Raw genomic sequence first — 13,591 nt, 5'->3', positions numbered from 1 at the left:
ATAAAACAAACCGTATGTATCTGTGGAATTTCCAGAATACCTGAAACTGACTTCTTAAACGGTGTGATCTCTTAGCGCATGGTGTATTTAGAGTACGTCCAGTTTGTGACTTCTTAAATGGTAGAAATCTTCTTATACGATCACATAAGTGTTTAACCTTAGGACTACAAGAAGATGTACATACAAGACAAATTTCTTCCAAATTTTCTTTTGCCCCTCTAATACACAGTTCCAGCGTGGTGTTGTTCCAGTTTGTGACTTATATGCTCTAACAAGTAGAAAATTTTCCGAAGAAACTATTTACTAGGAATGGCTATAAGTTATTGTATAGTAAGTTATGAAACTGGCAATATATATATACACATTCATTCTTGCCCAAGGGTATAGAACTTTTATATATATATATATATATATATATATATATATATTCTAGTGTTTATAATTAGCTATGCAAGATTTGAGATTCATAATCATGATTATATGGACAATTTCTTATTCAAAAGTGTAACTGGTTCCATAGTTTTTGGGTGGCAAAGAATAATAAGCTCCTTTTCTTTGTCATAAAATAATGAATCTCAGAATCAAATGATGTTTTGATTGTAGGTTTCAACATGCTCAATCTCATGAATATTGAGAAGTTGAATGGGAATACTTTTAAGACATGGAAATAGCAAATTGAAATGCATCCTAGTATGTTGGAATTCAGCATTGCATTCATTTAGACTTAACCAATTGCTTTAACTAAGACAAGCGCTGCTGCAAAGATAGAAACATTTGCCAAATGGGAGAGGGCTAATCAAATGTCTTTGCTGATCATGCAAAATTCGATGGAGGAACACATCAGAGGTGGCATTCAAAATTGTGACTTGGCAAAGCAATATATGGCCAAGATTGAAGAAAAGTATAAGAGATCTAATAAGGTTGAAAGTGGGGTATATCTTAGGCCGATGTCTGATTACGGCCGGAGTGGAAATTGCCCCCCGGTCATTTCAACCAACCATTCCTCAAATGGAATTGATTTGTAGTCGAAAATGTAAGGAAAATACTCTTCATCTAGCTAGACATTAAATCGAGCCCTATCTTCATTTACCCATTGCTTTTGCAAGGTAACATGAGCTTTTATTCTCAACATGTAAGCGAATGACTTTTGCATCTCTTTATAGCCACGAAGAACTTTTTTCACTTCCAAAGATCTTTTTCGTTCCTCATTGTGTTTTTTAAATTCCTCTTAAGCGCTCGTACAATCGGCTACGTTGAGCCATATTGGAATCTTGATATATCATGTGAACTTCGTAGTTTTAGCACTGTGCCCCACCGGGCGTGCCAAAATGTTGACCTTAAAAATTATAAAGCCTACGTGGTGCGCAGGCCGAGTAACTAATAAGTTAACTAGGTCATTCGGTTGAATACGGGGCGTGCCAACTCGTCGGTCAAGCTCGGCTGAGGAGTAAAATTTGTTGATGTTGCATTGAGTGCGTCGCTTACTTCTTTATCTTGCGACTGCGACCGAGGAATGAACAAATCTCGGCCTTTGGATTCTCGAGCCTGAAAACAAGACTGCTAGTTCTACGAAGTTCACGAATTGTCGGTGTCGGATTTGGTCACGGTGATTATATTCGTGAGAGTATAAGCACGTCGAATTGACACCAAACTATATGGACACAAGTATTCAAATGTAATGTGTGTCTTGATGGTAAATGTGGTTCGGCCCTCAGAATGCCGAACTCTGAAACTCACTTGGGAGCATTCAAAAACCACTCGGCGTTTAATGCGCCGAATGTCATAACTCGTAACACTTTACTTCGCCGAAAAGGCTAATAAGATGGCCTTTGCTAATAAGGATTCGGAAACCCTTCTTAACCGAGACTTGGATAGGTAACCAGTCGGCCTCGACACAGTGCTGTTTATCTAAACTAAAGGTGCTCTTCGGTCGGCTGATTCTACGGCAACAGTACTGTTTATCCAAACTGAAAGTGTTCGCCAGTTGCCTTCACAGTGCTGTTTATCCAAACTGAATATGTGTCGGCGGGAAAAAGAAAATAAAAAAAATCTCAAGATGTTTGAGAGGTTTTGCGTAGGGTAGTTATGTGATGAATTGGAGGTCCCCTCTTCTGTTGCACCGAGTCTTGTATTTATAGTACTCATATCCTCTGCTTGACATGATCAGATAATGTTGCAGAGTTTAATTGCAACTCTAATTTCTGAATTTGATTTGCGTCAAAGGTCAAGTATATCCTTAAATTACAGTTCGTGACTTTTTAAATAGGATAAAAACCTATCAAGGCTTATCACCTCAGAAACCCAACCTAGGCTTCTTCATCTTATTATCAAAATTCCACCAGAAGCTCTGCTCATGTACAGGTGCCTTTAACCTTCCACGTGGCAACATAGAATGCTCCCTTATTGTTTGTCTTATCAATGCAACCCATCTGCAACCATAGATGTAATCATTATCTTCCATAACCTTGCCTTTTACCAAAAATATGATCATTATCCTCCATCACATTTATATCCGTGCATGCAATCTTCATCATCTGATTAGCCTTTGAACTTGATCATCTTCCTGCCATACTCGGACTCTATTCAAGATCTTTCCACGAAATTGCAACAATATTAAATCACACCGCATTGATCAAATCACCACGACTTTATTGCCCAACTGTGTTCTAGATAATTCAATATATTATTAGAAGATAATTATTATGATAAAATCACAATATTATTTCTCAATAATAATTGAAAATTATTTCAACCATTTTGTTGTCTAACGGTTAAAAATTCTGTTCATCCAACTACCTTAATTACTCGGGCCGATAATGTGATTTTAGATCCTAACAACCTCCAATACAATACGTAGGAAAGCTAGAAATCGCTTTTCTGTTTTTCTTCAGCCCAAAAGTCTGCATCAAGCCGCTTAATACTGATATTCCTTTTAATGGGAAGTGAAAAATGTTAGATTTGATTTTCGTAAAGATGAATTTGAAGTTCATTATTGCCAGCGTATCCCTTCCCTTAGCCTTAGCGTAGCTAGTTTGTTTAAAAAAATTAAAAAAAAGAAAAGAAAAAAAAGGGTCTGCATCTAATTTCTGGTTTGTATGAGTTCTTACGCTCTTCTCCATCATAATATTTCGCTCCCTGGATGTAGCTAGGTAATAGATGCTATGTCCTTTAGATTTGATGCTTCCCAGAAGAAAACATATCAAACCCAAATCCAATAGCAGAAATCGAACATGCAAATCCACAGAAAATTAATCCAGAAACATGTTGGAGTTTGTGGCCAAGTAGACTATCCTCCAAAATGCCTTTCGGCTAAAGAAAGAAAGAAAACATCTTTCCTTGTTTCAAGGAGGAAACAAGGGAAAAGTAAGGAGAAAAAAAGGGAAAAGCAAGGAGGAAAAAAGGGAAAAGTAAAAGGAAAAAGTTTTGGTGTCTTAAACACCCGTGAAGGCTCATTTCGGTTTAAAAAGGAAGAAAGAGCAGAGAGCTCATTTGCCTTTGCAGAAAAAAAAAAAGAAAGGAAAAGAAAGAGTTCTTTTTTGCAGAGAGCAAGGGCAAGGGTGAGAGAAATCAAGAGAGCTAGAGTGAAAGATCTCTTGTGAAAGAACTCTTGGTGTAGAGTGAGGCTCTTGGGAAAATTCTGTGAGTGGGTGTACAAGGGATATGGGATTGGGTTATGTCGATTTAACTCATGTGTAACTTGTACTGTTTTTTTTTCTCATAGTGAAGAGCAATATCTCTCCGAGGACGTAGGCAGGTTTTTGCCGAACCTCGTAAATTTCTTGGTGTCTTTATTTCTTGTATTTTAAACTATTCAACTGTGTGTGATTTTGGTGAGGTTGTAATCTGAATCTCGGTTCCGCACTAACGAACGGGCCAAGGCACAACAATTGGTATCAGAGCTTGGTTGGAAGCTTTGGTTCATTGAAGGTTCAAATTTATTATTCACCATGATGACTACAAACATGTCGTTTTCAGTTGAGAAGTTTAATGGGAAGGGCAGTTTTACTCTCTGGCAGATGAGAGTAAAGGATGTCTTGACTCAACAAGGCTTGGTTAGAGCTTTGAAGGGAAAAGATGGGAAGCCTAAAGAAATGACAGATGACCAGTGGGAGGAGCTGGAGTCGCGTTGTGTTAGCACGATTCGACACTGCATAGCTGATAACATTATCAACAATGTTATGGATGAAGATTCTGCGCCTGCACTGTGGGAGAAGTTGGAAAAACTCTATATTGCTAAGAGTTTGACCAACAAGTTACATCTGAAGAGGAAGCTGTACAAGCTGAAGATGGATGAAGGCGGGAATCTCATGGACCACATGAATGTGTTTAATGGATACTTGGATCAATTGAGGAAAGTTGATGTTAAGGTTGAGGAAGAAGATAAAGCCCTCTTACTTCTTACCTCACTTCCAGATTCGTATGAGAATCTTGTGACAACCTTATTGCATGGAAAAGATACAGTAAGTTTGGAGCAAGTGCAAGCTTCTTTGGTGTCTTATGATACACAAAAGAGGAAGACCATTGTTGATGGTGGGCACGAGACTGCTTTAGCTGTTCAAGGTTGGAATCATGGAAGAAAATTGGGAGGAGGATTTGAGAGAGACAGCAGGTTCAAATCAAGCTCCAAAGGCAAGGGACCACAATGCTATGACTGCAAAGAATTCGGGCATAAAAGGATAAATTGTCCTTTGAGAAAAAGAAAGGATGATCTTTGTCCAGGTAGCAGCAATTTTGTGGCGGAAGACTTCGAGTATGCCCTCTAGGTACTCGAAGCAACACATCTCCTGGTGATGTATAGTCTCAAGTGTTGCAGGGGTTTTGCAGCAGGTGGAGCTATGGGATTCACAGGTGATGAGATGGTCCTGAAGAATGAGAAGTGTGAGGAATGTTTGTCTGGCTCGACGGGTGTTGCTGGAAATGGGTGCACTGACAAGTTTCCAAGTTACAGACAATGAAGAGGAGGAAAACCTGCTGGAGGAGACGAGGATGTGTCGAGATCCTGTCTGAAGCTAAATGTTTTTTTGCTTGCAGCAGCTGCACATGCATTGGCAGTGACTGAATCAGAACAGGACCAACGAGGTTGATTCAGTGTGTGCATGCTGGTACGTAAGGCCAATGGACTTTGGTACAGCTTGGCCAAGGTGGAGATTGTTGGAGTTTGTGGCCAAGTAGACTATCCTCCAAAATGCCTTTCGGCTAAAGAAAGAAAGAAAACATCTTTCCTTGTTTCAAGGAGGAAACAAGGGAAAAGTAAGGAGAAAAAAAGGGAAAAGCAAGGAGGAAAAAAGGGAAAAGTAAAAGGAAAAAGTTTTGGTGTCTTAAACACCCGTGAAGGCTCATTTCGGTTTAAAAAGGAAGAAAGAGCAGAGAGCTCATTTGCCTTTGCAGAAAAAAAAAAAGAAAGGAAAAGAAAGAGTTCTTTTTTGCAGAGAGCAAGGGCAAGGGTGAGAGAAATCAAGAGAGCTAGAGTGAAAGATCTCTTGTGAAAGAACTCTTGGTGTAGAGTGAGGCTCTTGGGAAAATTCTGTGAGTGGGTGTACAAGGGATATGGGATTGGGTTATGTCGATTTAACTCATGTGTAACTTGTACTGTTTTTTTTTCTCATAGTGAAGAGCAATATCTCTCCGAGGACGTAGGCAGGTTTTTGCCGAACCTCATAAATTTCTTGGTGTCTTTATTTCTTGTATTTTAAACTATTCAACTGTGTGTGATTTTGGTGAGGTTGTAATCTGAATCTCGGTTCCGCACTAACGAACGGGCCAAGGCACAACAAAACAATCAAAAGCCCTACGTCGTAACCCTAAATCAACATCCACCCTAAATAGAAAATTAATCCCTAAATAGAGAGGATTACCGGGGCTTCTCGGTTTTAATTTCTTGCAGGACGTTCGGGATCTCAATCATTGGGGTCTATTCCGTTTCAGAGAAGAAGAAGAAGCGGCGACCGCCTCGAGCACGGCGGTGGTAACGGATGAAGAATCGGAATGCGAAACGGGGACTTCTGGTTGTTGTAGAAATAGTAGAGAGAGAGAATCGGTGAATCGCTGGATCGTGGTGCTCATGGCTGTGTGTGGTGGTGACTGTCCGGATTTGTGTGGTGGAGGGAGGCTTCGTTCGTCGGTTCGAGAGAGTTGCAGGCTTGCAGCAGTTGCTTTGACAGAGAGACAGAGAGACATAGAGAGGGTGGCTGTCTGTTGGGAGTGGGATGCTTCGAATGAGGTGGGGTGATGTGACTCACAGAGGCCCTATAGGCTATAACAACGGGCCACATTAAAAATTGGTGATGCTTCGAATGTCTGGATTTGAAATTGGTGAGTGCCACATTAAAAATTGAATGCGATGAAAAGTGGGGTCAAATGAAACTGGTGAATCTCATTCTGACCTGCTTTCCCATGGTTAAAAGCTACAATGAGACCTTTTTTTTTACATATTTTGTTTTAGATACAAATGAGACGTATTATTTAATTTCACGCATAAACAAGCTACTGTAAATTAACAAATACATACATACATATAAATAACAGGGAGAAATTAAATGGAAAAGTACGGAGTGCCTAACTTAGTGTTGATGCTTAGCGAGCAATAGACCACACCGTTTGTATGAGAGTGAGTATGATGATCAAAGTAGCAGCAATGACAGAAATAGCTGTCCAAGGTGAGTTGAAGTATTTTTGTTTCAGATCTGCCTTCCATTTGTTCCACGGCTTTTTGTAGTACTTGTTGAGACCCTTTGTAAGAGTAGCATAATAGAATGTGTCATTGTAAACGAACGTACCTTTGCCAAGGCTGTTAATCAGAGTAGACACCTCATTGTTGTCACCAAGCATATGTTCAACAATTCCATTCTTGAGAAGCAATTCCACATCATTTGGGGTGTTCACAAAATAATCCATGAGGACGATATAATCACTGAAGTAGTAGGTATTCGGAAAGCAATGGCATTGCTCAAAGGCAATAAGGTTTCGGAGTACAGGCTCCGTGGTATCGGACATATTTAGATTTGGAAATTCCAAAATTCCGTCTTTGAAACATATATCAAATAGGTTTTTGCTTGATCTTGCCTTAAACTTGACGCCAGCCTGGTGTAGTTTCGTCATGCTGGGTACAGCTAGAGTTTCGACCGGCCCTCGATTTTCCTTCTCTTCCTGATCCGTAGGTAGATTTAAAGTTCTAATCAAATCAACAAAATGCTCCACTTTAAAACTAGAAGAAGATCCCGAATCGTCTCTTTTCACAAATAAACTCGTTGCTGCCTTGCAGAAAGTGTAAGAGAGGCCAAATACTGAAGGCATCACCGTCGGGACCTCGGCAGTGGCAAAGAGATCCTCAAGAATGAAAAATGGCAGCTGATTTTCAAGCAAAAGCATGTCAGGTCTTATAATATTTATCAACCATGGTTTGTCAAATATGCGGTCATTGCTATCCGGCTGGATAACAAAACAATACCTCAATAAGAGCTCAATGATGAACGCAGTATCCACAAGAATGATTCTTACAAATTCATCACTGCACAACTCAATGGTGTGCGCATAGCAACTGCGCAATTTCTCTTCCTTGCCCTTTATTTTTGTTACATAATCTTCTAAGCTGACCCCAGTCCGATCTAAAAAATGCTGCAGGTACCTCTTCTTGTGTTCTTCCATGTCCTCTAAGCCTTTCTTGCCATGGTGAATCGGACCTATAGAGACTAATTGAGGTGTGTAGGCCGTTTCGTTTACACACCGTAGGCGTTCAGGAACTTTGTAGATACAACACGAAGCGGACAAGGGAGTCAAACCATGCAGCTCCAGACGCATTGAAGTTACTAACGGAATGGAGGGGTTTTCGATGTCAAGTGGAGCTTCGTTGCTTCCTTCCATTTAATGCTGATGTGTTTGTTACTCCAAATCGTAGTTGCTGATCACGAGATGATTTTAGTGACACATCAATACAAAAATTCTTCGATAATAGAAAAAATTCTTCAATAATAGAGAAAATTAATCAAAGCATTGAGAAAACATGACAACAATACAAACTAATTTAGATAATAGAGAAAATTATTAATCCAAGAATTGCAAATATATATATATATATATATATATATATATATATTCACCCGAAAAAAATTAAATTTTGTTTTATATATTTATGAAGAGTGTGTTTAGTCAAATTGAATTAATTTCTTCTATCTACCATATTATATTTTGTTTTAATCAACGTGGGATGATAGAAAAATATAGAGCACAATTGTAGTATTTGCAAATAATAAGTCATAAACTTGTATTTTTGTAGAGTTGTCATGTCCCATTATGCAACTGAGAGAGTTTTTTTGCTTTTTTTTTTTTTTGGGTATTTTGATATTTTGGCAGTAACTAAAAAAAAAAAAAAAGACAACCCAATTAAACTAACAAATATTCGACAATAAAAAAAAACTAACAAATCATTGATCGGCGATCTATATAATTATTCGGAAACACGTCTATAGGCAAAATTTTTTGATTTCATGTCTCTACAGGCAAGTGTCTAAAAAACAAGGAGGAGAATTCTCTTCCCTTTCATTCCTTCCTATTTGAACGGTCACGGTTAAGTCACATCAATATTTTATATTCACTTTTTTATAAGGATAATAAAATAAAAAGTAATGTGTGAGAGGAGAAGAGGGAAGAAAATGAAAGAGAATCCTACTCCAAAAAACAAAACCAATTGATTTAACAAACCAAGCTGACGTGCCGTCCCCTTGGGATTGTGACTTAACCCTTTAATTCATTACCGACTGCTCAAGTGGAGCCATACAGACGGTGGTGTGTAAGGTTGGCTCGATACAAGATAAGCGGATGTGGAGAGGCATTTCACATTGGGGATGTACACTAATAATTTAAAAATTAAATATAAGTAGTTAACTTCTAATTACACGGAGTCTTTTGATAATAAAACTTCGTAGTTGAGGTTCATTGAGCCGGATACCATCTATATTAGGCCTAAGTGGTTAATTGGAGACGATATTAATACAAGTTGTACTTAATAGTGGACACTTATAAAACTAAAACAGATATAGACAAACCAAATTATTCAACTCAAAGATATTAAAATGAAAATTGCGTCATTGAAGATGATCAAATAAATTGAAAAGATCAAATAACATAAATTAACGGATGATGTAAAAGAATAATTTAATTATGCTATTATAGTCAACCAGTTTGCATAACTGACTAGCTCAAGTTGTGAACAAATTAATGAAATGTGATATTCATACAAGAAACCATTTCGTTCTTATCTCAAACATGAATCCTTCTTAACTTTGGCTGATGACAACAACAATAGCAGAGTGACATCAACAAGGTTATGTCATCAGGTGCGTGAAGATAGACGAACTTTCATTTAACGGCCAATATAATTTGGGGCATGAGACCAATAATTATAGAACAGAGGCATGCATGCTACTATTCAAACATAAAACTAAAATCTTCCAGAAACAAAAAATACATATCTCTGTTTAGTTTTGTTTCTTCTTATTCGATTCATTCAAATACTTTCTTTGATTCATTCAAATACTAGAAATAATAAACATGTTACACGAGTGTGCAAGGAAAGAAAAGGCGTGCATAGAAATCACTTCATACCAGATATAAAAATTATTGAGCTTCTATTCAAACTTAAGTGCAATGAAAAATAGATCAACTTTCCCTAAATAATAGCACATCTTCGGAAAGTTATAGCACTTTTCATGTAGAGAGTTGGCTATTCCCCGATCAACATTCTCTTAATAATATACCAATATGTGCAAGAAAAGCTTACCAAAAATGCAAGACTTCCTATGTCGGCAGAATTTGAGGCTTGGCCAGTTATAAATTATTGTAAAAGGAAATATATGTATGATATTATCATATAGAGATAGGCATATAAAGGCGAGAAAGTTAATAATATTCTTAAACCATAATTCAATTCATAGAGAGGGGCCGGGAGCATCGAATAGTTGCTAACTTACCTTTGGGTCTGGAGGTGCTCTGCAATATGAGCAACAAATCTCCGCATATTCTTAAACCATTTTTAGAGCATTTAACTTTACACGAATCCCCGAAGATTGATACCTTACCCGATATTTCTAGCTAAAGAAAAACCTCTATATTTCTCTTTTTAAAGCTCCAATCACATTATCCAAAACAATATGTAATAAAAAATGAAAAAAACCAATCCAAAATTAATACAGGTGTACACACCAAAAAAAAAAAAAACTGAAATTCAAATACTCAGAAACAAATGAAATACATCCCCCATTCATGCCCATAATCCACTTCTCTTTGTCTCCCCCTCTGTCTGACCAAAAACCCTTAATCTCTTTTCAGAGCTGCAATAACATAGTTCAACTTATCATGGAATGAAAATCATTTGCAACTTATAAAAGATGCAGTCATTGCTATCGGGCACGATATAATCCTCATTCCTCAATAAGAGCTCAATGATGAACGCGGCATCCACAAGAATGATTCTTACAAATTGATCACTGCTCAACTCAATGGTGTGCGCATAGCAACTGCGCAATTTCTCTTCCATGCCCTTTATTTTCGTTGCATAATCTTCCCAACTGACCCCAGTACGATCTAAAAAATACTGCAGGTACCTCTTCTTGTGTTCTTCCGAGGCTTCTTGTGTTCTTGCCATGGTGAATCGGACCTATAGAGACTGCTTGAGGTGTGTAGGCCTTTTCATTTACACATCGTAGTTCTTCAGGAATTCTACAGATATAACACGAAGCGGACAAGGGAAGCAAACCATCCAACTCCTGACGCATTGAAGTTACTAACGGAATGTAAGGGTTTTTCGGTGTCATGTGGAGCTTCGTTGCTTCCTTCCATTTAATGCTGATGTGCTTGTTGTTCCAAATTGTAATTGCTGACAACGAGATGATGATCACTGACACATCAATCGTAATTGCTGACAACGAGTTGTTCCAAATAGATGTTGGTGTGTAAAGATGGTTCCATACAAGATCAGAGGATGTGGAGATGCATTTCACAGTGGGGAAGTACACTAATAATTAAAAAAAATAAATATAAGTAGTTCAATTCTAATTACACGGAGTTTTTGTTTTGTGATGAAACTTCATAGCTGAGGTTCATTGAACCGGATACATCCATATATGAGGCCTTAGTGGTTAATTGAAGACAAAATTAGTGCAGGTTGTACTTAATAGTGGACATAAAACTGCAACACATATACACAACCAAACTATTCAACTCAAAGATATTAAAAAGAAAGATGCATCATTGAAGATGATCAAATAAATTGAAAGGATCAAATAACATAAATTAACGGAGGATGTAGAAGAATAATTTAATCATGCTATAATAGTCAACAGCATAAATCACTAGCTCAAGTTGTGCACAAATTGATGAAATGTGATATTCATACAAGAAACCAATCCGTTCTTATCTCAAACATGAATCCTTCATAACTTTGGCTGATGAAAACAATCAATAGCAGAGTGATATCAACAAGGTTACGTCATTTGGCACATGAAGATAGACGAACTTTCATTTAACAGACAATATAATTGGGGACATGAGGCCAATAATTGTAGAACAGAGGCATGCATACAACCGTCAAACATAAGCACAAGTGTGTAAGGAAAGAAAAGATCTATGTAGAAATCACTTCGTAGCGGATATGAAAAGTATTGAGCTCCTATTCAAACTTAAGTGCAATGAAAAGCAAATCACCTTTCTCTAAATAATAACACATTTGGAAAGTTAAAAGGACTTTTCATGTGCTTATAGAGAATTGGCTATTGCCCAATGTACCAATTGATTTTATTAGGGTAAAACCTCAATAATTTCTTCATTACAGAAGGTAGACAGGTTGATCAATCAATTTCTTCGAGCTACCTACCCTTATTTTTCTTTTGACTATAAAAATATATGGTTGATTTAATTTAATGTTTAAAATTGTTAATTGATTTGACACGTATGGATAGAAAAACCATATCCATATTGAATGATTTTTTTTTCAAGATATATTCTTTAAATGATGACAAAGATAGTGAACAGTTCTGATTGTGAAGTTCATACGTCGAAGATACATTCATCATAAGTGGGGGGATAAATAGGTTCTTCCATGAGAGGAACACAAGCATTATCTGCTACCTAATTACTATCATTAATCATGGATGATTAAAGTTTATTTTGATTAAGAAAAATTCCTACGATTCATGGATAACTTGAAGAAATTCTTTTAAGCGATATGGAGGGATAAACTTAAAAGAAAATATGTGGCTTTATCAAGCCAAATTCAATACAATACATTATAGTGCATGTATTTTTTTTGGTCAAATTATGATGCGTGTAATTGACATAACTAGATGTAGTTGAAACGACTAATCATTTGAAAGCCATTTATTGTCTTTCTTTCCTTGTTCAAATTATAGCATACATGAATTTAATAGTCTAAACAAATAATTATACCTTATAACATCGTTTAAAGTCCTACAAAATCGATTTTAATGATAGAGAAATGCTAAGGGAGGCTCTCTCAAAGTGTGCTTTCCGTAGACTCTCTGCCACCTCATGTTTTTGGCACAATTCTCGTGTCAACAATATAAAACATTGTGTCAAAAATATAAAATGATGGAGAATCTATGAGAGTCCCACTTTTGAGATAGTTTCCTTAACATTTCTCTTAATAATAAACCAATATGTGCAAGAAAAGCTTACTAGAAATTCAAGACTTCCTCTGTCGGCAGAATTTGGGGCTTGCAAGTTATAAATTATTGTAAAAGGAAATATATATATGATATTAACATATAGTGACACAAGCACTATTATAAAAATCTTCACCTAGCGCGGCCTAGACACTAGGTGGTTGGCCACCGCCCCGATTAATGCTTAGGCGTTTGAAAATTAAGAAATGACACCTAGACCTGCTAAGGCGCCTATCTAGACAGCCCAAGCATCCACCTAACATGTCCAGGCACCCGCCTATGTAGCAACTCACTTAGACAGAAAATAGATAACTTTCATTTCGCATTTTATTTTTTTCAATAAATTGTAAAAGACTTGTTGAATACTTAAATGAATACACATTATATGCATGTTCCCCATGTTTTCATTATGTTTCAATACTTCCTAATATATATGTCATTTTATTTTGTAGTTTATAATGAAATTATATATATTTGAAGTATAAACATACACTTATTTACACGAAATATAATAGATTTACTTAAATCCGCCTAATCCACCTGCCTATGCCCCGCCTAGGCGCTAGGCCTCAGTTCGCCACCTGACTAGCGCCTAACATCTTTTAGAATCTTGGACACAGGCACTCTTACATAATGCCGAGAAAGTTAATAATACTCTTAAACCATATTTTAATTCATAGAGGGGCCAGGAGCATCAAATAGCTACTTACCTTTGGGTGTGGAGGTGCTCTGCAATATGACCAAGAAATCTCCGCATATTCTTAAACCATTTGTAAAGCATTTAAATTTGAATGAGTATCATTGAAGCAGAAAAGTGGATGCATCTATTTTTACAAACATAAAAACGAAAAATAGAAGAAAGATTTGCCTTCCAATAAGGTTGTTTCTAAAGAAAGTTAAGGTTCCACCACAAAACC

At 37.0% G+C, this 13,591-nt stretch overlaps 1 protein-coding gene across 1 annotated transcript; it reads right to left on the bottom strand.

Moving 5' to 3' along the window:
• Positions 1–5,378: 5,378 nt before the first annotated feature.
• LOC137734051 (UPF0481 protein At3g47200-like) lies at positions 5,379–9,830 on the bottom strand. Its single transcript, XM_088696803.1, has 2 exons — positions 9,776–9,830; positions 5,379–7,897 (listed from the first exon to the last, which is right to left on the bottom strand). The coding sequence occupies exon 2, from the start codon at positions 7,858–7,860 to the stop codon at positions 6,574–6,576; it is 1,287 nt and encodes a 428-aa protein (XP_088552929.1). The 5' UTR covers positions 7,861–7,897; positions 9,776–9,830; the 3' UTR covers positions 5,379–6,573.
• Positions 9,831–13,591: the final 3,761 nt, after the last annotated feature.

This window comes from Pyrus communis, chromosome 7 (assembly GCF_041283825.1).
Source record: "Pyrus communis isolate YQ-2024b chromosome 7, ASM4128382v1, whole genome shotgun sequence".
Classification (NCBI taxonomy): Eukaryota; Viridiplantae; Streptophyta; class Magnoliopsida; order Rosales; family Rosaceae; genus Pyrus; species Pyrus communis.
This window is presented reverse-complemented; position numbering and strand designations above follow the sequence as displayed.